Consider the following 25,706-nt stretch of genomic DNA (forward strand, 5'->3'; position numbering starts at 1 on the left):
TGGCCTGCCGAGGGTTGAGTCTTTGTGCAGACCGCAGGTACGCTAGATTCTTATGGTCTGTGTAGATTGTGAAGGGATGTGCGGCGCCCTCCAACAAGTACCTCCACTCCTCTAGGGCTAACTTGATGGCAAGCAGTTCTCGGTCTCTGATGGAATAATTCCGCTCTGGGGTGGAGAATGATTTTGAAAAGAAACCGCACGTAACGAGCCTGCCGGAGGAGGACTTCTGAGACAAAACAGCTCCGGCTCCAGTTGCGGATGCATCCACCTCAAGGACGAATGGTTTGTTGACCTCAGGGCGATGGAGTACGGGAGCCGTGGCAAAGGCACGTTTCAGAGATAGAAAGGCTCCTTCTGCTTCAGGGGTCCAGACGTGTGGGTTGGCTCCCTTACGGATCAAAGACGAGATAGCGCCAAAGAGGAGAAATGGGAGATGAACTGCCGGTAGTAGTTTGCGAAGCCGAGAAAGCGCTGAATGGCTTTCACCCCTTGAGGACGTGGCCAGTTAAGCACGGCCGAAACCTTCTCAGGATCCATACGCAGACCAGAGTCGGAGATGATATAGCCCAGAAATGGAAGAGAGGACTGTTCAAAGGCACACTTCTCCAACTTAGCGTACAGACGATTCTCCCTCAAACGGAACAGTACGCGGCGGACATCTCTTCTATGGGTGGACAGATCAGGAGAGAAGACCAGGATATCGTCGAGGTACACCACCACACAGGAATACAGAAGGTCTCGGAAGACGTCGTTCACAAATTCCTGAAAGACTGCGGGAGCGTTGCATAACCCAAAGGGCATGACGAGATACTCATAGTGTCCATCTCTGGTGTTGAAGGCGGTCTTCCACTCATCTCCGGAGCGAATACGGATGAGATTGTAGGCTCCACGGAGATCCAATTTAGAAAAGATTCGTACCCCACGTAGCCGGTCGAACAACTCGGGGATGAGAGGTAGCGGATATCTATTCTTAACGGTAATCTCGTTGAGACCACGATAGTCAATACAGGGGTGCAAGGACCCGTCTTTCTTCTTGACAAAAAAGAAGCCAGCTCCAGCAGGGGAAGAAGACTTTCGGATGAAGCCCCTGGCCAAATTCTCCTGTACATATTCGGTCATGGCCTGGGACTCGAGTGGACTCAACGGATAGATCCACCCTCGGGGCGGAGTCGAGCCAGGAACAAGCTCGATAGGACAATCATATTGCCGGTGCGGAGGGAGGACCTCCGCTTCCTTTTTATCGAAGACGTCCGCGAAGGCCCAGTAAGCCGAAGGCAACTCCGCAGGGCCCGAGACAGGAGACGAGCATTTGAGGGGTCGTACTGGGCGGAGACATCTGGTTTGGCAGAAGCGGCCCCAGCGAAGAATGTCTCCGGACCGCCAATCCAGAACAGGTTCATGCATTCGCAACCACGGAAGACCCAGGAGCACGGTGTGGGACAAAGACGGAAGCACGAAGAAGGTTATCTTTTCACGGTGCAAGACCCCGATCTGTAACTCCAGCTCTTCAGTGACCAGTGTAACAGCTTCGCGCAAGGGAGCACCGTCGACAGAGGCTAACTGCCGGGGAACCTCCAAGGACCTGACAGGTATCCCTAATCTCTTCACCGCCTCGAGTTGGATGAAGTTTCCCGCAGCCCCAGAATCAATATAGGCTAACTCCGAAAAACGTTTGGAGCCCAGGAAAAACAGAAAGGGTCAAGGGTAGAGAGGTGTCGGTGACACCTAGGGAGGCCTCTCTTACCTGTCCTAGGCTGAGAAGTTTCCCGGCCTCACAGGACAGGAACGCAGGAGATGGGAGGCGCTGCCACAATAGAGACAAAGGCCATGAGCGAGTCTGTCCTGGCGGCGAAGCTCCGCGGGCCTGAGTCGGTCCACTTGCATGGGTTCGGGAGCTGCGGCCGCGGCGGAGGACCGCGAGTGTGGTGGGCTGTGTGTCGGAGGAGAAAAACGATTGGGCCTTCTCTCCCTGGCGATCTCGCGGGAACGCTCCCGGAAACGTAGATCCACTCGTGTTGCCAGCGAGATGAGGTCCTCCAAAGACGTGGGTGTATCCCGGCCTGCCAGCTCGTCCTTGATTCGGGACGATAAGCCTCGCCAAAAAGCCCCAACCAGGGCCTCATTGTTCCACCCCAGCTCCGAGGATAACGTACGGAACTGGATGGCGTACTGTCCTACCGAGAGAGTACCCTGGCGAAGGCAAAATAAAGACTCGGTAGCAGAGACCAGGCGACCGGGCTCATCGAAGACCTTACGAAAGGTCTCCAAGAAGGCCGCGAGCTGGGAGACTATCGGGTCATCGCGTTCCCACAAGGGATTCACCCAGGCCAGTGCCTCACCCTCAAAGTGGGAAATCATAAAAGCCACTTTGGCCCGGTCGGAGGGATACTGTAGGGGAGCCAACTCGAAATGCAACTGGCACTGGTTGATGAACCCCCGACAGAGTTTGGGATCTCCGCTATAACGTGGGGGTTTGGCCAACCGGGGAGAGGAGAGTGGGACTGCCACAGGTGCCGGGACTGCGGCTGCCGTCTGTAGGGCTAGTAAGCGGTTATCTACAGAGGCAATGTAGTTCAAAATATGGGCCTGGGTGTCGCGATGCTGGGCCAGTTCCTGCTGCAGGCCGGAGATCTGGGAGGCAATTCCCGGATCGGAGGTCTGCAAAGAGGAGAGTCGGGACTCCATCGATTTGAGGAACGACATGATCCTCGCCTGGTTCTCACGAAGGAACAAAAGTTCCTTTTGGGTCGGGGTCAAGGTACCAGCGGGATCCATGGCCTGACTATCCTGTAAGGTACTCCTGGGGTGGACCCACTAGACCGTGGCAACGAACCTCCCGAGGGCGAGCTGACCAGGTGGACCACCCCCTATACAGGGAGTGTATGGGGCAAGCCCATGGGTAACTATCACCACGGTAGCCGGTACCCGGGAAAGTATGAGCAGACAGACGGGTAGGTCCAAATAGCAGGCACTGGACAGACGACACGGCTCGGAGACACAGGAGAGACGGCACGTCTTGGCGGGACAGGAGGGATGGCTCGGCTAGAAGACGCAGGAGGAACGGCACAGCTTGGCGAGACAGGAGGGATGGCACGGCTTGAAGACACAGGAGGGAAACGGACGAGGACTGAAGCTACAGAACCTAGGAGAGAGAGCACAAGAGGAACTGGGTAAATGCACGGGAGAAAGCTAGGGAGCACTAGGAGGGCGGCCAGAGTCACTAGCAAGTTCTAGTGATAGTCAGGCATCGCCTCCAGAAGGAGGCGGCCTGATATAGGGAGAGAGAAGAGCTTCCCGGTCATGACCTCCAGCTGGAGGAGGAGACGCGCGTCCTCAGGTGGGGGAGGGCGCGCGCCCGGCCATAGCGAGGAAACGCCCGGCCATAGCGAGGAAACTCAAATGAAAGCTGAAAGTCTGAACTTCAACTGCATCTGAATTGTTTTGTTTAAAATTCATTGTGGTAATGTCTAGAACCAAAATTAGAAAAATGTTGTCTCTGTCCAAATATATATGGACCTAACGGTAGAGTACAAGACACAAACAGGGATTCCTGCTCTTCATTCCTAAGCAAAATTAAAAAGCAGTACTGAGCAGTGTAGAAGTGAAACCAGCACTGAGGTGAGGTAAAAGACTTGGTAGAAATCTAGCACAATATTTCCGTGTCTCCTTTGCATGTTTTCTCACTCTGTTCCTCACTATACCCTCATAATAGAATATTATGAGTGTTGCTTGTAACTCGACACCTTACTTTGCACAAGATGGAGCTGAGCTTTTTTTCAGAATGGATGATGACTTCAGGAAGCAGAGTGAGGAGGTGGCTTATACACAGAGAAAGAAGTAGGTTTTTCTGATGCGTTACATAACAAAGTTTCTTATATTTTCTATTGATTTATGCAAAGTTTGTGGAAATTCGAAATTCGCATTGAAATTTATAATTATATATAGATGTGGTATATATTTAATATCAGAATGATCAAATTTACCAATGACCTCGATTCTGCGCTTTATTGTTTTAGAAGAAGCGTGATGCAATCAAAATTCCCAGATGCTGTAGCAGCCGCGAGAGATAATACAAAATAGTCTTGCATACGTGATTTGCCAGGGCAGCTCAATGACACGGGGCAAAGTAGAGTATTTGATAGAGTAGCTCACAGCATTACAGTGAAATATGGTAGTCTTGCATTTGGGATTTTGAGAAAGCACAACTTAGGATTTCCTGGTTCAAAGGTCCAATATTTACGCATCATCAATAAGGATGCCTGAGCGCATTTGAAACACGTTGACGTTTTATCTCAACTGTTACTGCCCTGTATTTTAATGATGCGAAATAAAACAAGAAGATTTTATCACACAGAGTAGGATCATCTACTTGAAACTTTGATCTGTTGGCATCTGGAAATAATGAGGTCCTGAACCCCGAGTGAACTATGAACACTGCAGGAAGGGTAAACTGGCTACTGTTGGTCTATTGTTCTTAATCTTACACACCTCATTTAGATAAAATCAGAAACTACTTTTCTTCAGCTTTATAAATTGACATGCGTTATCATTACATTGTAATTTCTTTGAAATAAGATGCCCCTTTTTTCAGGACATTACAGGTTGGCATTCATTCCAATCCAGTACTTCATTAACTGGTGAGCGATGGAATGTCTTGGCGGCACTACTAGGAATTGCTGGTTTCCTTTAATTAAAGCTTCTACAACCTACATGAAAGAAAAAGAGAAAAAGTTATAAATGTTTCCACAGATTTGTAATATGCCTTAGTTTAGATGTCAAGGAGCACTTTAGAGCACTATTATTGGAAAACAGTGGCAATTGTAAAAAAAAAAGTTTTTCCAAAGAATCCCTGACAAGCCTGGCAATAAACGGGGGTTGGCCAGTTAATATTAATGGCGTTGAACAATACAGAAAAAAAATTAAGGCGTGGATGCTCTTAACATTAAAAGCAGTGGCATATTCACCTACAAGCAGCCCTGTGGATGCATCTGAGACCACTCTGGAAATCTGCACCAGCTTCAGAAGCGATGCCTGCTCCTTTAAAATCACAGTACTGCTGGAGCCGGTGATTGGCTGCAGTGGGCAGGTGAGTAGAAGAGCATGAGATCAAAGAAGCATCCAATGACGTGCTCTGTTAGCCACCTACCCCACTGAAGCTAATCACTGGATTCAGCGCTCCTGTGACCTCTGAATGGATGAGGAGGCATCTAGGCATCACTTCCACAGCTCGTATAGACCTCCAGAGCAGCCTGCACTTGATTCATAGGGCTGCTGGTAGGTCAGCATGCCTCTGTTTTTAATTTTAAGAGCATTCATGCCTTAAGGCTGTGTGCCCACGTAGCGTTTTTTAAGCGTTTCCGCGGCGTTTTTAAACACGCGGTTAACAGAAAATGCACATGTTGTGCCAATGGTGCATTTTTTACCGTTGCGGAATCGCTTAGCGGTAAAAAACGCAGCATGTTCATTAATTTTGCGGAATCGCCAGCGATTCCGCATACCATCAATTATATGGGCAAAAACGCATGGGAAAACACATGTATAAACGCTTGACAAACGCTTGTCAAAAACCGCATGCGTTTTCCTGGGAGCAGGGTGTGCGATTCTGCTCAGGTTTGTTCTGCATGAGAATCGCTACGTGGGCACTTAAGGTTTTTTTTCCTGTATTGAATGTCCCCTCTAAAGAATTCTGTATTTAAAAAGGGGGTCCCCTTTTTAGGATACTCGTCTTTTCGCCAGAGTAGAGAGCTGTAAGGGTATGTTGCACACGCTGCGGATTCTGCTGCGGATCCGCAGCGGATTCTGCTGCGGATCCGCAGCGGATTTGGCCCTGCGGATCCGCAGCAGGTGTCAAACTGCAGGCTAATCCGCAGATAAAACGCAGGTCTTTTGACCTGCGGATTTACCTGCAGATTTTGCCAAATCCACGCGGAAAAAGCCGCAGCACAATCCGCAACGTGTGCACATGGCCTAAGAAGTAGGATCATTCAGTCTTCAGAATCTGTCTTGTATGAAACATACATCCCATTGTTTGGATTAGGCACTGTGTAATATTTAGTTCCTCTTGTGGCACAGTGAAGAAGCAAAACACTTGCTAATAGGTTTTCCTACAGATTACAGCTGATCACTGAGGGTCCCAGCAAAGGAACACAATCTAATGAACTTATTTCTAATAGATCCTTCTAAGAAATAAAAATTGCCCATAGCAAAGAATCATTTCATAGAACTTATCGGCTGTCCACTTCCTCTAGTAGTGCAGCTTTTCTCACAAACTGATCAGCACTTCTGTCCATAAAATGGCTGCTGGTGAAGGCGCGTGTGATCAGACCTGTCCATCAGAGCCCTCCAACTGTAAACCACGTAACATGGGAAAGCTGATTTTCTATAGAAGGAGAAGGATGGACAGATATGATCACATGCTCCTCTACCAGCAGCCATTTTATGGATAGCAGAGCTCATCAGTCTGTGAGGAAATATGCACTCACAAGAGAAAATCAACTAATTTAAGATCTCCAACGATTGCAGAAAAAAGGGGGCAGAAGCGCTCGGCTGAGTGCCTGGTCTCTTCTGTGGTGACCGCCTTTGTTTGTAACACTTTGGAGTGGTGAGATTAGTAGTTTACAGACCGAAAGACTTTCGATGAGCCACCACACAAATCGGTGTTATGGCCTCTTCATAGGTTTTTTAACTAAGGCCCACTCAGGTGAATCAGTGGCTCCAAAAGAGTGGATTCCCAGTGATCACAAAGTCATAGGATATCCTAATGATGTGCCATTACTTAATGAGATTGAAATAGCTCTTTAAAGACGACAACATCAAAATTGGCCAGATTTTACTTTTATTTTCGCTGCTCCCTGAGTATTCTGGTTGTTGTTTTTTAATTCTGCTATACAGCTCCAGAGAGCCTATTTATTTAGTGCCTTTTCCAAGGGGGATGTTGCTCATAGCTACTAATAGAGAGCAGGTGAGGTGAAAGACATGCGCGCCCCAGAGAATCCTATGAGTCATGCCCCTTTGGTAAAGACCATAACATTTAGTGCTAAATTAAAAGATCCATATGACTGGAACTGTTTTCAAAATAAAAAAAACCCTGAATACCCAGGGAAGCAGCGGGAATAAGATACTGTAGAAAACAAGCCAAAGCCATTTTTGGTCTGGTGACAGGTCCTCTTTAAGAGTATAATTGGTATCATAGAACAATTTGCACTTCCCACATTTGTATAATGTGTAATTTATGATCTTGTGAACTCCCTAAAGGTGCGATGTGCAGTGTCAAAGAAAGGACCACCGATAGCATGCTTACTGGTTGGCGGTCGTATAATAGCCGGCTGAAACGGCTGTACAATATGTAATGGATTGTTCAGTGCACACAAGCCGCCATTGTTCTCAGCAGTGCCGAGTCCTGTTTACATATGAAATTGCACTGCCGAGAGTGAACATGCTTTGTGCTGCCATTCGTGAACGAGCGATTTTCACGATTATCTTGAAATGAGCATTCTTAAGAGCTCCCATTCACGATTATTGTGGAGTCTATATGGACCTTATATAAGTTTTCTATAGTAACTCTGTACCGAGAGAGAACATAACTGGTGTACATTATACACTGGGGATTGGCACAGAAGAAATGTGGAATATATTGAGACCCATAATCTAATACTTTATGTTTAAGTGAAGTGCTTATTTAATAATTTATGTAATCATTGAGAGAATCCCTAAATTGGGATACAAAGCTGCACAATAGCACGCTTGGAAGAAGTCCCCATATGAACAAGACATTGCCTAAAGCAAGGCTTTCATCTAACCACTATAACATCTGCGGCTTTGCAGCCCGGCTCTAATATTTCAGCTCACAAATAAAATAAAAAGGATTGTTTTACACTCCATCAAGTCTCAGGAGCTTGCATAAGAATGAACAGATCCTGATGGAAACGGCCTTCTTTTATATTTATACATTTTATCATTACAGTAAAGTCCTAGAATCTAAACATTGCCCCCTGTGCCTCAGAAACGCTGCGATATGTTTTACAAAACCAGAGTAATCAAAAAACAATCAATACAAGAAGGAAATGAAATTGAACTTTACCTGTTCTCTAGTGAACCAACGAGCATCTTCTATTTCAGTCTTGTCAACTGTAATTTCTGTAGATATTGCAACACCTAAGCAGCCGATCATAAGGGAGGAGGGCATTGGCCATGGCTGGCATGAAAAATACTGAACATGGCCAACATTAACGCCACTCTCCTCCTTCACTTCTCTACGGACAGCGTCTTCTATCGTTTCTCCTTTGGAAGAGAGGAAATGACAAGGTAAGTAGTGTGGAAAACTCACAGATCAGAAAGCATCACTTAGGAAATTCACAGAAAATATTTTTCTCTTTTAAAATAGAACTTTTATTAAATATTCTGAATAAAATTCAACCCTAAATAATATCTACAGGTGAAAATAAAACTATACATAAACAACCTCAAACTTTGTGTGATGTGACCCCAATGTAAACTTTGATATACTTCAATAAAAAGACAGGCCAAACGAATATGTCCTATTAGGCCACAATAATAACGCAATTATTTCTTAGTATGTATAAGGGACAATCCATTAACCAAATTCACATAGAAACAACAGCACTACACCTGCTGACACAGTAGAATTACTGTATATGCTCGTGTATAAGCCGACCCGTCTATATGCCAACCCACCCCCTAATTTTGCCACAAAAAACTGGGAAAACTTATTGATTCGTGTATAAGCCTAGGGTGGAAAATGCAGCAGCTACTGGTAAATTTCAAAAATAAAAATAGATACCATGAAAATTAAAATAATTGAGACATCAGTAGGTTAAATGTTTTTGAATATCCATATTGAATCAGGAGCCCCATATAATGCTCCATACAAAATACACCCCATATAATGCTGCACAAAGGTTAATAATGGCCCCATAAGATGCTCCATAGAATTATATGCCCCATATAATGCTCCATAAAGGTTATGGCCCCATAAGATGCTCCATAGATTATGCCCCCATAAGATGCTCCATAGATTATGCCCCCATAAAATGCTCCATAGATTATGCCCCCATAAAATGCCCCATAGAATATTCCCCCATATGCTGCCCCATAGACTATGCCCCCATATGCTGCCCCATAGTCTATGCCCCAATATGCTGCCCCATAGAATATGCCCCCATATGCTGCCACATAGAAAATGCCCCATGGAATATGCCCCCATATGCTGCTCCATGGAATATGCCCCCATATGCTGCCCCATAGAATATGCCCCCATATGCTGCTCCAGAGATTATGCCCCCCTATGCTGCTCCATGGAATATGCCCCCATATGCTGCTCCATAGAATATGCCCCCATATGCTGCTCCATAGAATATGCCCCCATATGCTGCTCCATAGAATATGCCCCCATATGCTGCCCCATAGAATATGCCCCCATATGCTGCCCCATGGAATATGCCCCCATATGCTGCTCCATAGAATATGCCCCATATGCTGCTCCATAGATTATGCCCCCATATGCTGCTCCATAGAATATGCCCCCATATGCTGCTCCATGGAATATGCCCCCATATGCTGCTCCATAGAATATGCCCCCATATGCTGCCCTATAGAACATGCCCCATATGCTGCTCCATAGAATACGCCCCCATATGCTGCTCCATAGAATATATCCCCATATGCTGCTCCATAGAATATTACCCCATATGCTACTCCATAGAATATGCCCCATATGCTGCTGCAAAAAAATGCCATACTCCCCTGTCCTGCTCAGGACCCGGCACCTGAGATATTCACCTGTCCGGGGTCCATCGCTGCTCACCACTGTCTGCCTGTCCTCTGTCAGTGCCTCTTCAGCCAGCAGCACCCCCGTCCCCCATCCCCCGCTGACCCCTAGGTATATGACTCGTGTATAAGCCGAGAGGGGGACTTTCAGCCCAAAAAAATGGACTGAAAATCTCGGCTTATACACGAGTATATACGGTAATTAGTTAAAATTAAGCAAGCATATTTAATAAAAGTGATATTTTAAGAGAGCTGGGTAGTATGGCAACATATTAGTCACAGCCTGGAGCAATGTAGTCAAAGTGACAGAAAACCTGAAGGTTATTATATCGTGCTATTGTTCTCTGTAATCAGCTACTTCCAGATGAAAGGAGGCAGACTGCATTGCCAATTGGTCACGAACAGGATGTCCTAAAAAATATCTGCAGTTCTGAGATCCTCCGGAAAAATGTACATACAAATATGTGAATGATTGTAGGAGGTCTTTCTTCAAGGCGGAAAATTAATCACCATTCTTACAAATGAACCATAATTCTGCAGCTCTGACGTAAAACAGTCATCAATACAGAAAATCCTAATACAACTAACAAGATGCTAAACGGACATAGTTATAGGGATTAAAGTGGGTATAAGCTGGTGGCATCCTCTGGGACATTTATAACATATCTATAGGATATCTATAAGATATGTTATAAATGTCTGATGCATATGGGTCCTAATTTTTAAATCAATTTAAGAAATTTTTTAATCTCCCATAGAAATGGATGGAAGGAGGTCTGGATTCGCCTAACTGCTGTTGTTCTGTCTCCGACACGAATAATGACTCTTAACTGTTTATTTCCATTACATAAATTCAGTTATAATGCTCAGTTTGCCATACAGTTTATGTTTATTGTTCCCTTAGCTCCATCTAGTGGCCAAAAGATATAACTGCAGTGTTATTCTGTCACTTAGTTTCATTTTCATTCTTGATTTCCCTCCAATTCCCAATGCACCCTGGGTAAGTTGCAAGGCATCATGGTCTAAGACTTCCCCTTTTCTCTGTCCAGTCGGCCTTTTCTGCCAAGCCTGCTTCATGTGGACATCTCATTTCTCCACCTCCCCTCGTGTCAGCATCGTCGGTACGTAATCACCCTATTTCATCTAATCCTGTCCTAGATCACCCTCCTTAGTCAGCTCCCCTGTTAGCGCAGGTAGTCTGTATATGTATATATGTATTTTTATGTATCCATACTGATTCATTGCATTGTATGTCTTATTTGTAGTTTCACCGTGCAACTATATACCATCGCGTTCAATAAACACAGATTCAACCTACAGTCTTCTTATTGGACCCCCGTTATAGCGGTTTAGCTACCCGTATAAGCTATATGAACCCTGTGCATTTAGCTGAGGACGGAATAGCTGTGTTAGTCCACTATTGTGAATAATGGAATCCTGTTAATTGCATCCACTTGCTTAATGTGATTTAGGAATCTCTTAGGCTTGAGATCATAAAATGGTTTATCTGGTCACAGTATTTGTTAACATTTCTCTACATGGCTTACTGGTGCATTTTCTCCTGTTCATGACCAGTCATAATTTTGTGAGTCTTTCCATATCTGGGGTTTAAAAGCTATAAAGTTATTTCTCATTTGGTTAATCGTTTGTGCAATGTTTTTTCATTATGTGAGAGATGGGGCTTTACTTTGAAGCCATGTTTATTTGTAATTTTTTTGGGAATAATAAGGAAAGATGTAAAAAAAAAAAAAGGGCCTGCTTTTAACATTTTTTTTTAATTAAAGAAAAATATTTTATTGCAATTGTGTCCCCTTTTCATTTTTCATTACAACTGTATTAATTTAGAGTTTATACAGTTTTGGTTTCTTTATTTTCTCTTTATTTTTTTACAATTAAGTGTTCTTTATAAAGTAATAGAAGAACATTTCGAGGACAGGTCAAGAACACTTTAATATTATTTTTTTTACATTACTGATTTACCCTGTTACTTGGGCTGACATGTTGGCTCCAGTTACAGAAGCACTGCAACCTCATAACATGCACTCAGCAGCTACTTGCCTAGAAGCTGCCGATCATGTGATTGCAGGATCGGGAAGTGTTATGACTGCTTCTTGAACTGTATGCACAGCATTCATTAAGCGCTATCTATACAACGATAAATAGGTCTGAGACAAGAAACCATCTCTGACTTCTCTATGTAGAGAATGGCTTTCTCTGAGATTGGCTCCATCTTCTGTAGTGGCATTATCTCCATAAAGCTTCAGACTCCAGAAGGACATTCAGAGACATCTTGGCAAAGTCACATGCAGACGTTTTAAGTGCTTTGTTGATCATGTACAGTTAAATATAGGATGCAAAAAAAACGATAACAGAATATTTTCTGAAGTTGCATGGAGTGCAGTGACATCTGTTCCTCTCCCTAGTGGGGCTCATGGTCTAATTTGCTTGACTCCCTAGATATCAGTATGTTTTTCTGTGTGGGAGTAAAATGATGCTGCCAAAACGGTTTCCATGTGTGTATATATATGTAACTATACATAACATTACCATGTACATGATATATTTACCTGGTTCAATGAATCCTGCTAAACATGAGAACATACCCGGAGGAAATATCTTCTTTCTCCCCAGAAGACAGAGGTTTCCATCAGGGTGAACAATGAGCATTATCACCACAGGATCTGGATGTGGAAAAGTTGAAAAAGCAACAGAGAGTTTATGTTCTATTTACTTACTGCAATAACATCTGCTTTATTATTTACCTGTGCTGTTCACCTTTTGCCCTCCTAAGAACACAGTATAGAACACCTACAGTTTATAATACTTGTCTATATATAATGTTCTGATATCAAAGGGGCTGTCCGGGCATATGATATTGATAAGCTATCTCTAACAATATCAGATGGCTGGAGGTCCAATACCTGAGAACCCTACCGATCAGCTGCAATCAGCTCAGGCTGCAACCTGGATGTAAACAATGGATGAAGCTGCACAGCACAGCTGTTCAATGCGTAGCAGCCACTGAAGAGAACTGCAGATCTGATTCAATTTAAGAGAAAATTAAACTGCTAAAAATAGGAGCTGATCTGCAATTCTGCACAGCATCCATCACACAGTGAACAGAGATGTGCTGTTCAGCGGTGTCCATCCATTATTTACATCTGGCTGCTGCTGGAGCCGATGACAGCTGATCTATGGGTGTCCAGACTATCGGACCATCACCAATTCACTTGAATAGCAGAATATCTGTAATTCACCGTAGTAGCCACTACATATTGAACAGAGCTGGTAACCATCAGGCCGCCACTGGAGCTCATGTCAAGTGATGTGTGGGGGTTCCGGGTACTGGACCTCAACAATTCTCTTAACCCCTTAACGACCAAGCCATTTTGTAGGTTAATGACCAGGCCTTAATTTTGAAATCAGACCACTGTCAGTTTATCTGCTTATAACTCAGGAAAGCTTCAACAGATCCAACTGATTCGGACACCGTTTTTTCGTGACATATTGTACTTCATGTTAGTGGTAAAATTTCTTCGCTATAACTTGAGTGAAAAAAAGTAAATGTGGCGAAAATTTTGCAATTTTCAAACTTTTAATTTTTATGCCCTTAAATCAGAGGGATATGTCACAAAAAAATAGTTAATGAATAACATTTCCAACATGTCTACTTTACATCAGCACAATTTTGGAATCAAATTTTTTTTTTGTTAGGAAGTTATAAGGATTAAAAGTTAACTAGCGATTTCTCATTTTTACAACAAAATTTACAAAACCATTTTTTTAGGGACCACCTCATATTTGAAGTTGCTTTGAGGGGTCAATATGACAGAAAATACCCAAAAGTGACACCATTCTAAAAACTGCACCCCTTAAGGTGTTAAAAACCACATTCAAGAAGTTTATTAACCCTTTAGGTACTTCACAAGAATTGAAGCAATGTGGAAGGAAAAAATTAACATTTAAGTTTTTTTTCCCAAAATTTTTCTTTGGACACAATTTTTTTAAATTTTGTCAAGGGTTTCAGGAGAAAATGAATCACAATATTTCTTGTGCAAATTCTCCTGAGTACACCGATACCCCATGTGTGGAGGAAGACCAATCTTTAGGCGCACGGCAGTGGTCAGAAGGGAAGGAGCATGATTTGAGATTTTGGATGTCAAATTAGCTGGAATCGAGAGCGGACGCCATGTCGTGTTTGGAGAGGCCCTGATGTACCTAAACAGTGAAAACCCCACATAGGTGACCCCATTTTGGAAACTAGACCCCAAGGAGCTTATCTAAATGTGTGGTGAGCACTTTGAACCCCCAAGGGCTTCACAGGTTATAACAGAGAGCCGTATAATTAAAAAAATCATATTTTTTCCACAAAAATAATCTTTTCATCCCCAATTTTTATTTTCCCAAGGGTAACAGGACCCCAAAAGTTATTGTGCCATTTGTTCTGAGTATGCTGAAACCTCATATGCGGGGGTAAACCACTATTTGGGTGCATGGCAGAGCTCGGAAGGGAAGCAGCGCCATTTGACTTTTTTGGCTGGAATGGAGATCGGACACCATGTCGCGTTTGGAGAGCCCCTGATTTGCTTAAACAGTGGAAACCCCCCACAAGTGACCCCATTTCGGAAACTAGATCCCCCAACAAACTTATCTACATGTGTGGTGACAGCTCTGAACCTCAAGGGCTTCACAGAAGTTTATAACAGAGCCGTAAAATTAAAAAATCATATTTTTTCCACAAAAATGATCTTTTCATCCCCAATTTTTATTTTCCCAAGGGTAAAAGGACCCGAAAAGTTGTTGTGCAATTTGTCCTCAGTACGCTGATACCCCATATGTGGAAGTACACTACTGTGTGGGTGCATGGCATAGCTCAGAAGGGAAGGAGCGCCGTTTGACTTTTTCAATGCAAAATTGGCTGGAATTGAGATTGGATGCCATTTCACATCTGAAGAGACTGATGTGCCTAAACAGTGTAAACCCCCCACAAGTGACACCATTTTGGAAACTAGACACCCCAAGGAGCTTATCTAAGTGTGTGGTGAGCACTTTGAACCCCCAAGTGCTTCACAGAAGTTTATAACGTACAGCCATGAAAATAAAATCATATTTTTTCCCAATAAAATTATCATTTTGCCCCCAAATTTTTATTTTCACAAGGGTAACAGGAGAAATAGAACCCCAAATGTTGTTGTGCAATTTGTCCTGAGTATGCTGATACCCCATATGTGGGGTCGAACCACTGTTTGGGCGCATGGCAGAGCTCAGAAGGGAAGGAGCGCCGTTTTGGAATGCCGACTTTGATGGAATGGTCTGCGGGCGTCATGTTGCGTTTGCAGAACCCCTGATGTGCCTAAACAGTGGAAACCCCCACAAGTGACTCCAGTTTGGAAACTAGACCCACCAAGGAGCTTATCTAGATGTGTGGTGAGCAGTTTGAACTCCCAAGTGCTTCACAGAAGTTTATAACGTAGAGCCGTGAAAATAAAAAAATCATATTTTTCCCCAAATTTTTATTTTCACAAGGGTAACAGGAGAAATTGGACCCCAAAAGTTGTTGTGCAATTTGTCTTGAGTATGCGGATACCCCATATGTGGGGGTAAACCAATGTGATCGCCTTACTGCGATTTTATTTTTTATGCTGTTCCTCGTGCGGTATTAGTGATATGGTGACTTCATTCCTCGAGTCGGTATGATTACAGCGATACGAGATTTATATCCTTTTTTCGTGTTAAGCTTCTGTCACACACTAAGGCTATGTGCACACGATGCGATTTTTAAGCGTTTTTGCCGCGATTTTCGGCGCGAAAACGCTTAAAAATCGTGTACAGAACGCACCCCATGCATTCCTATGGCATTCCGCACATGCTGTGCTAATGCTGCGCTTTTTTCCGCGGCGGAATCGCATCGCGGAAAAAATCGCAGCATGCTCATTCTTTGGTGCGGAATCGCAAAGAATTGCCGCGATTCCGCACCCATAGGAATGCATGAGAATCGCTTACTTCCCGCATGTGGCTATGCCCACCATGCGGGAAGTTAAGCGTCCCATGTGCGGTTGGTTCCCACGGTGTGGAGGAGAGGAGACTGTCCTCCAGGCCCTGGGTACCATACCCCTGTAAAAAAAAGAATAAAAAATAAAAAATCGGGGTATATTTACCTTCCGGCGTCACGCGCTGCATTCCCGGCCTAAGCGTTCCCAGTAATGCCTTGCGGCAAGGCCCTGTAATGACGTGGTCTCGCGAGATTGCTATAGTAACGCGAGACTACGTCATCACAGGTCTCGCAAGGCATTACTGGGAACGCTGAGGCCCGGGAATGCAGCGCGGGACGAAAAGCAAATGAGAGAAGCATGAGAGAATGAGATAATGAGAATGAGAGAAAATGAGAGAAAAGCATGATGAGAGTAGAATGTTCTCTTCACTGGAGAGAGAATAATTATTCTGGAGAGAGAATAATAATGAGGAGGAGGAGCGCCGAGAGATGGCTGCTCTGGCATGAGGCTCCTGAGTTTTTTAGTTTTTTACCCCGTTTAATTGTTAATTCTCCCTTTGGTTCACTCACCATTGCGTAGCTACAGGATTCGGCAGAGCTGGGAGTAGTGTGGAGACTGCGATCAGCTGGGACCGGTGTCTTTCTGTCCTCGTGGAGCTCCGTGCCTGGATTCAGCTGGGAGAGAGTGAAGCTGCTGTCTGCCTGCCTTGTACCCATTTCCAGCATGCAGATGATCCCAGGATAGGAAACCTGGTGGAGTGTGCGGTGCTGGAGTTGTTCTGGAGATCTTGTGGTCCACATGGAGCTGTAGGGCTACAGGATTTGGCAGAGCTGGGAGTAGTGTGGAGACTGCGACCAGCTGGGACCGGTGTCTTTCTGTCCTCGTGGAGCTCCGTGCCTGGTTTCAGCTGGGAGAGAGTGAAGCTGCTGGCTACCTGCCTTGTACCCATTTCCAGCATGCAGATGATCCCGGGATAGGAAAGCTGGTGGAGTGTGCGGTGCTGGAGATGTTCTGGAGATCTTGTGATCCAGGTGGAGCTGAAAGGGTGAGCTGGGCAGGTTTGGACTGACTGTTGGCGTGTCCCCTGATGTCCCTGTCTTGTTGCACCCATGCCCTCCCCCCCAGCAGTGCTGGGAGCACCCTTTATGGAAAGTTGTACATTTAACTCTGCTAAGCTGTGACTGTTCAGTCTTTATAGCTACAAGCTGAGTGTAGTCATGGCCACTGCACTCTGTAAACCTACTCTTATGATTTCAAGGGACGATTTATTATTCTGGAATCATCCGCAATTTCTCATGGACTCCCCTTCTTGGAGCATGATTGCTAATTCAACAATTGAGTACATAAAATCCATTACTTCTGTGAAACCTGTGGAGGTGTACTGCAAGAGAGGTAGGAGAGGAGGAGTCCTGGCACGCCTTCGGAGGAGAGGGTTCAGAACAGCTCTTCCTTCACTCCACTTGGCTAATGTCCGTTCCTTATCTAACAAAATGGAGGAACTGAACTTACTTTGTAACATGAGATCTGATATGGCCAATTCAGCTGCTCTTTGTTTTACTGAGACCTGGTTGAATGACACCATCCCTGATTGTAGTCTGGATCTACCTGGTTTTGTTATCTACAGAGCTGACCGTGATTGTGTAGCTTCAGGTAAACAAAGGGGGGGTGGGGTATGTCTCTACATCAACACTAGCTGGTGCTGTGATGTTAACATACTGGGAAAAGGTTGCTCTCCAGATCTAGAGTACCTTGCACTCAATTGTAGACCATTTTACGCTCCAAGAGAGTTTTCATCTATGGTTCTGGTTGCAGTATATATTCCCCCTCAAGCATCTGTTAAAGCTGCTATTGGTGAATTAGCTTGCAAAATATCAGAATGGGAGAAAGGATCTCCTGAAGCATTTGTGATCGTAATGGGGGACTTTAACAAAGGAAAACTCAACCTGGATCTCCCCAAATTTACTCAACATATAAACTGCTTCACGAGAGAGAACAATACGCTTGATCACTGCTATACTGTCTTAAAAGGGGCCTACAGGGCAGTGAGGAGAGCAGCAGTGGGCTTTTCAGATCATTGTCTAATTCATTTAATTCCAGCCTACAGGCAAAGGTTGAAAACATCCAAACCTACAGTTTATACAAAGAAGACATGGTCTGAGGAGGCAAAATTGCAACTGCAAGCATGCTTTGAATGCACGGACTGGGAGGTATTCCAGGAAACATGCTCGGGTCTGGATGAATGGGTTGATGCAGTGTCCTCATATATCCGTTTTTGTGAAGACACGTTTATTCCATCCAAATCTGTCCACTTTCGGGGAAACAACAAGCCGTGGTTTACAAATAAAGTCAGGTTGATCCGTAAGAGAAAAGAGGAGGCTTATAAAGCAGGCGATATTACTGAATTCAAGAAACTTAGGAACTCGCTATCTAAAGAGATCAAGTTAGCCAAACACGAGTATGCAAAGATTCTGGAGGAAAGGTTCTCATCAAAAGATACTAGATCTGCATGGAGAGGATTAAGAGAGGTCACCAATTATAAAAGCCACCCCACTATAGTGAACCCCAGCAGAAGTCTGGCAGCAGAGTTAAATGAATTCTACTGCAGATTTGAGGCAAGCTCTACACACAGTGGCTATTCATCTCTAAGCTCCTCAGTCTGTTCATATAAAGATCATTCATTGTGCAACACCCAAGTAGTGATCTCCGAGGCAGAGGTGATACGCATCCTGAAGGGACTTAAGGTCAAAAAGGCACCTGGCCCTGATGGTGTATCTCCAATGTGTCTGAAAGTATGTGCTACCCAGCTTGCCCCTATACTGACAAATATATACAATGTGTCGCTGAAAGAGTGCGTTGTACCTCAGTGTTGGAAAAATTCCACAATTATCCCTGTCCCCAAGAAAGTGGAATCCTCTGAGTTGAACGACTATAGACCAGTAGCACTCACATCTGTAGCTATGAAAGAATTATGATGTCCCACCTGATAAAATTCACGCAGAAGCTATGGGACCCGCTTCAGTTTGCCTATAAGGAGAATCGTTCGGCAAACGACACTGTCAATCTGGCACTGAAGTACATTTTGGATCATACAGATGAACGGCACTCATATGTCCGGATTCTTTTCATGGACTTTAGCTCAGCGTTCAATACCATTGATCCGAATTTACTTCATAAGAAAATGGTAGCTCTTGGAGTCCCTCTCAACTTATGCTTGTGGATTTATAACTTCCTGACAGCCAGGATACAGAGTGTAAAAGTTGGACCATTCACTTCGGACACCTTGGTCACAAACATCGGGGCACCTCAGGGGTGTGTTTTGTCCCCGTTACTGTTTTCTCTCTATACGAATGATTGCATCTCTTCAGCAGACTCAGTAAAAATCTTGAAATTTGCCGATGATATGACACTGATTGGTCTCATCAGGGGAAATGCTGAAGACTTGTATCGGAGTGAGGTGGAAAGAATATGTGACTGGTGTAAAGCCAATAATCTTGTACTCAACACTAAAAAAACTGCTGAGATGGTTGTGGATTTTAGGAAAGATCAACATGAGATACTTCCAATCTACATCCATGACGAAGTGGTTCTTAGGGTCACAGAGACCAAATTCCTTGGTGTTATCATCTCTCATGATCTTAAATGGGGGAAAATGGATGCTGTTATAAGAAAAGCACAACAGAGGATGTTCTTCCTGCGTCAGCTGAAAAGATATGGTTTGTCTAAGAATCTGCTGATCTTATTCTTTAATGCTGTCATCAGATCTGTGATTTGTTCCTCTCTGATAGTCTGGTATGGGGGAGCCACTGCGCATGACAAACTCCGCTTACAAAGGACTTTCAGAACAGCAGAGAGAATTATAGGCTCCCCCCTGCCTAAAATCCAGGATCTTTATGATAAGAGTATTCGATCCCACGCATTGAAAATTTCATCCGATCCCTCTCACCCGGGACACTCCTCATTCCAACTACTCCCTTCAGGACGTCGCTTCAGAGTCCCCAAATGCAGCACCAACCGCCATATGAACAGCTTCTATCCACTCTCTGTTCAACAATTAAATCGTCATGTGTAGACTATATACTGTATCTGTCTTGTTAGATGTTACTTGTTGTATCTGTTGTTATATATTATGTTGCCTCTTTGCCACAAAGAATTCCTTGTATATATGTAATATGTACTTGGCGATAATAAATTTGATTGATTGATTGGGACGCCGGAAGGTAAATATACCCCGATTTTTTTATTTTTTTTTAGCATTTTAACATCCTATCTTTTACTATTGATGCTGCATAGGCGGCCTCAATAGTAAAAACCTGGTCACACTTGTCAAACACTATGTTTGACGAGTGTGACCAACCTGTCAATCACTTTCCAAGCGATGCTTCAAATCGCTTGGAAAGTGCTTGAATATCGCACGCGAAAATCGCGGCAAAATCGCGGTGAAATCGCGCGGAAAAAAACGCGCAATTTCTGGGAAGGAGTGCGGTTTTTAGTGAGCGTTTTAAAACGCTACCTGTGCCCACAGCCTAAAAGACGCATTTTTTTGGAAGAATTTTTTGTAATTTTTGCATCGCTGTATTTTGAGAGCTATAATTTTTCCATATTACGGCCGACAGTCATGTGTGGGCTTTTTTTTTGTGGGACGAGCTGATGTTTTTATTGGTACCATTTTCGGGCATATAACGTTTTTTGATCGCTTTCTATTCCGATTTTTGTGGAGGCAGAATGAACAAAAACTAAAAAATTCAGGAATTGTTTTTTTTCCCTCCGTTCTGCGTGTGGTAAAATTAGTATGGCAGCTTTATTCTTCGGGTGACTGAGATTACAACGATACCTCATTTATATTTTTTTTATGTTTTGTTGTTTTTTTACACAATAAAAACTTTTATAGAAAAAATAATTATTTTTGCATCACTTTATTCTGCGAGCTATAACTTTTTTATTTTTCTGCTGATGGAGCTGTATGGTGGCTCGTTTTTTGTGGGACAAGAAGACGTTTTCAGCGGTGTCATGATTGGAAAAAGTATAATGTGCTACTTTTTTTTTACAGCGTTCACTGAAGGGGTTAACTAGGGTGACGCTTTTATAGATGGGCTTTTTACGGACGCAGCGATACCAAACATTTGTATTTTTTTTTTTTACTTAAAAATGTGTATTTTTAGGGGATTTTTAAAATTTTTTTTTTTAAAAAATTTACCTTGTTTACTTTCACTTTCAGGTATAATACATTACAATGCTCCAGCATTGTAGTGCATTATACCTATGCTGAAAGCTGCTGACACCTTTCAATAGCTGGATGACCTGGAGGCAGGGCTGTGGAGTCGGTAAGCCAAACCTGCGACTCCGACTCCTCAATTTCCCTTACACCGACTCCGACTCCAACTCCGACTCCACGACTCCGACTCCCACACATATTGCTTATATTTAAGTGAAAAATTTATTGTAGTACAATGTGAACCTCAGACATTTAATCATTTTTATGATCCAATAATCAAGATATTTAGATAGAACAGAATATATATTGGTGTACTACCCGGTTTTCATTCTTTTTGGTACAGATACGATATGGATAGACAGATATGGATAAATGGATATATAGATAGAGCAGATTTCTAATCTGCTTTTGCTATTGAAAACATTATCTATGAGCTCAAAAACCTTTCAGGTGATGCAGTTTTTTAAAAAGATGATCAGCTTTTGCAGCTGAAAAACGTATCCTCAAAAAACACAGGAAAAACGCTGTGTGTGAATGTAGCCTTAGATCAGGAATAGAACAGTCATTTATAGGACATTTCATAACTTTCCCAAACTCCTATAAAAAAATATTCAGCACATCCTGCATTGAATTACTGTACCCAATTTATTATATATTTTAGGAGTCGGAGTCGGTCCATTTTATACCGACTCCAACTCCGACTCCACCAAAATGAGCACCAACTCCGACTCCGACTCCACGACTCCGACTCCACAGCCCTGCCTGGAGGTTGTCATTATACCTCCGGGTCATCATGGCACAGGTCGGGCCCCGCTGACTTGAGGCAGAGGGAGCCCCCTACCCTTTGCCTCCCCCTTTAAATGCTGCGATCATGCTAGATTGTGGCACTCAGTGGGTTAACAGCCTAACTTCCATACCGGCGATCCCTTTAGAGAGGCCTGGCGTCAGAACCAGAGCGCTGAGTGGATTTGCCCTGACTTCCATACCAATGATCCCTTTAATAGATGCCTGGGTTGCGAATCAGAGCCCTGAGGGATTTACCCTAACTGCCATATCGGAGATCCCTTTAAGAGAGGCCTGGGGTCAGTACCAAAGCGCAGAGTGGATTTGCCCTCACTTCCATACCAATGATCCCTTTAAGAGGGGCCTTGGGTCAGAACCAGATCGCTGAGTGGATTTGCCCTGACTTACATACCAATGATCCCTTTAGTAGAACCCTGGGGTCAGAATCAAAGCGCTGAGGATTTGCCCTAACTTCCATGCAAGAGATCCCTTTAAGAGAGCCTGGGGTCAGTACCAAAGCACAGAGTGGATTTTCCCTATCTTCCATACCAATGATCCCTTTAAGAGACCCTGGGGTCAGAACCACAGAGCTGAGTGGAACGGTCCTAACTTCCATACCGGGGATCCCTTTAAGAGAGGCCTGGGGTCAAAACCAAAGCGCTGGGTGGATTTGCTCTGACTTCCATATCGGAGATCCCTTTAAGAGGGAAGATGTGCCTATAGGATGGAGGATGTGTGATGTTTATATGGGCACGGGAGGGGGGATTCATTTCTGTCATGTGCTCTCTGCTCCTTTTTGGGGGGCAGACAATGGCTGGGAGCTTATGTTCCCAGGGTTGCTAGATTTCTCCCACCATGTCAGTGTCTGCTGAGGTGTTGTCAAGTGGGAAAACTTGCTCATAGCAACTAATCACAGCTCAGCTTCTTTTAACTAGCTCTGGTGAAATGAGAGATGCTTAGTGATTGGTTGCAAGGATTACTGTTGCTCATAGCAACCAATCACAGCTCAGCTTCGTTTGAATAGCTTTGGTGAAATGAAAGATGCTTCGTGATTGGTTGGTGATACACACATACATACATTCAGTTTTATATATATATAGATTTTTAAGAAATACCCATGGTGTAATAGACATCTTTCGTTCAATATAAAAAAATCAACTGCCTGACAAATACTTAGAAGCTGCTCTAACTGCACAACTAAAGCTCAGCAAGATTCTTGGTATTACATGCCAAGCTGTGCAGTGAGGATTTCACCGAGACAGCTACATAGCTCTGGGTCTATTACATCAAAATGAGAGACTCTATTTTCAATACATGTAAAGACGATCAAAACGCACCATTTTCTCTAGTTTAGAGAGACTTTTTGGATCTGATCCAAGAACATATACAGTACTTCATTATGAAGCACTCCTGTACATTCTTCTATTTAACTTCTTGCGGACAGTAAATAAAAGTCGGCGCTTGCTGGGCTTTTTGGACCACCGACGTATGATTACAATCGGCGGTCTTGCAGTGATCGGGACCCCCACACACCTATAAGCGTTGGGATTCTGGTGCAGAACGCTAGCTCTGCACTGGCGACATCATTGGGACCTGATTGGCTTAGGTTCTGATGACATTAACCCTGTGTTATCTTCTAGGTGACGTAATCAATAGCGATAGCAGCATTTAGAAGATTGTAAGTCCCAGCCAGCAACAGGGTCTACAAGGGGATCTACCAGTGTAAAGCTGACAGGTCTCATACATTGCAGTTATGTATGTATTCCAATGCATGAGACCAGTGATCAGAGAAATGAATGTTGAAGTCCCATAAAGGGACAAAGTAAAAAATTTAAAAAGATAGCAATTTTTAAATATATAAAAAAAAAATAAACATGGAAAAAACATTATACTAGTAAACACATATGTTTATGTAAAGACAAGAATAAACCAAAAAAGTACACACATTTGGTATCGCGCCATCTGTAATGACCTGATCTATAAAAGTGTCACATTAGTTATCCCGTTCAGTGAACACCATAAAAAAAGTTTAACAAAAAAGTGACTAAAAAACTATGCTTTTTCCTCTTACTGCCCCCCAAAGATTGGAATAAAACACGATCAAAAAGTCCAATGTAAATATAACTGAATACGTCACCTAATCCTGCAAAAAAAGTCGGCATACAGTCGTCAGAATACAGTGATGCAAAAATACAGTTTTTCTTGTGTCGATTGCTGCATAACATTAAAAAATTATAGAAATTTGGTATTGTTATAATTGTACTAACCCAAAGAATAAAGCTGCTTTATCACTTTTACCACACGGTGAACGACATAAAAAAACACAAGAAAAAAAAACAATTTCTGAATTGCTGGCTTTTGTTAATTCTGCCTCCCAAAAATCGGAATACAAAGTGATTTAAAAAAAACATGGATTTTTGTGAGTACTCACCGTAAAATCCTTTTCTCCGAGACGCTCATTGGGGGACACAGGTACTGTGGGTGTATGCTACTGCCGCCTGAAGGCTGACACTAAGTGAACAAAAAAAGGTTAGCTCCTCCTCCGCCGCATACACCCTCGCCCCGATTGCGGGCGGAACTCAGTTTAGTGCAACAGCAGTAGGAGAACACAAAACAAATCAGCCTTAATGCAGAATACAATCTGTCTGGAAAAGGCCCACCCTAATCTCAACAAAAAATATATTAATTAAATAAACAAGAGCCAACTTGGCTAACAGGGTGGGTGCTGTGTCCCCCAATGAGCGTCTCAGAGAAAAGGATTTTACGGTGAGTACTCACAAAAATCCATATTTCTCCTTCGTCTCAGGTACTGTGGGACGTCCTAAAGCAGTCCCTGGGTGGGAGATTGACTCACCGATCCAAGCCACACACACCTCTTAACTAAAGGTGTGCCACTGCTGCTTGGAGAACTCTTCTACCCTGGCTCGCATCTGCCGAAGCCTGAGTATGCACATTGTAATGTTTAGAAAATGTGTGCAGGCTGGACCAGGTCGTTGCCTTGCATACCTGCTCCGCCAAAGACTGGTGCCGAAGCGCCCAAGAGGCGCCCACTGCCGCACGGCACTTAGAAACCGGATGTTTACCTTGGTTACCAGCTCCCTGCACCAGTGCGCTGGTATCTCAGGTACACAGCGACGCGCCTGCTCGTCGTCGCTGTCCTGATCGCTGCTGAGATCTGCCTGTTTGGCAGCTCACCAGCGATCATGTAGCGACACACCAGCGATCCTGACAAGTTCATATCATTGTCGGGATCGCTGGTGAGTCGCTATGTGTGACGGGGCCCTAAGGCTCTGCTCACATTTATCCCGCACTCTAAGCTGAGCACGTAGCCCACACTTACCTTTTACTCAGCAGCATCTATTGTTGCTTGTTTTCTGGAAGAGTCAAAATCATCACTACACCTGTACATAAATTCCCAAAGGGGTGTAATTTCCCAAATGGGGTATTCTGCTCTTCTGGCACTTAGGGACTCTGTATTCGGAGTCCGCAAACAGGTCTTTGAAACTTTGTTCTCCAAGAGTCAACAGTCCAAGAGTTTGTAAAATGGGGTCAGTTATGGGTGGTTCTACCAATGGAACATGGCAACCTCAAACCATTCCAGCAAAATCTGCACTATAATATGATGCTCCTTCCCTTCTGAGCTTTCCACTGTGTCTCAAAAGTTTTTAACCACCTATGGAGTATTGGTACTCAGGTGGAAAGTACAATTTGTTACGCAATTTCTTCTATTACCCCTTTCGAAAATTACAAACTTAGGGCTAAACCAACATTTTTGTGGAAAAAATGGTAATTTTTCATTTACTCAGCTCAGTGTTATTATGTTACTCAGCTTCCCTAGATGGAGTCCTCGAGAGGTATAGTTTCCTAAATGGTGTCACTTGTGGGAAAAATGTGATTTTTTTATTTTCCCGGCTCAACGATATAAAATTCTG

The 25,706-nt window shown here is 43.8% G+C and overlaps 1 protein-coding gene across 3 annotated transcripts in view; it reads right to left on the bottom strand.

The window, feature by feature from the left end:
• Window positions 1-4,511: 4,511 nt before the first annotated feature.
• Window positions 4,512-25,706, bottom strand: part of NUDT12 (nudix hydrolase 12) — a 49,526-nt gene continuing 28,331 nt past the window's right edge. For all 3 annotated transcript variants that reach the window (XM_073547185.1, XM_073547193.1, XM_073547201.1), the window contains exons 5-7: window positions 12,354-12,467; window positions 8,081-8,280; window positions 4,512-4,706 (exon numbers count right to left, since the gene is read on the bottom strand). In XM_073547185.1, the coding sequence (XP_073403286.1) occupies window positions 4,596-4,706; window positions 8,081-8,280; window positions 12,354-12,467 (425 nt within the window). In that variant the 3' untranslated portion in view covers window positions 4,512-4,595. The remainder of the gene's footprint in view (window positions 4,707-8,080; window positions 8,281-12,353; window positions 12,468-25,706) is intronic.

Source organism: Dendrobates tinctorius, unplaced genomic scaffold, assembly GCF_039654945.1.
Source record: "Dendrobates tinctorius isolate UK_male_01 unplaced genomic scaffold, ASM3965494v1 ptg000003l, whole genome shotgun sequence".
NCBI lineage: Eukaryota > Metazoa > Chordata > Amphibia > Anura > Dendrobatidae > Dendrobates > Dendrobates tinctorius.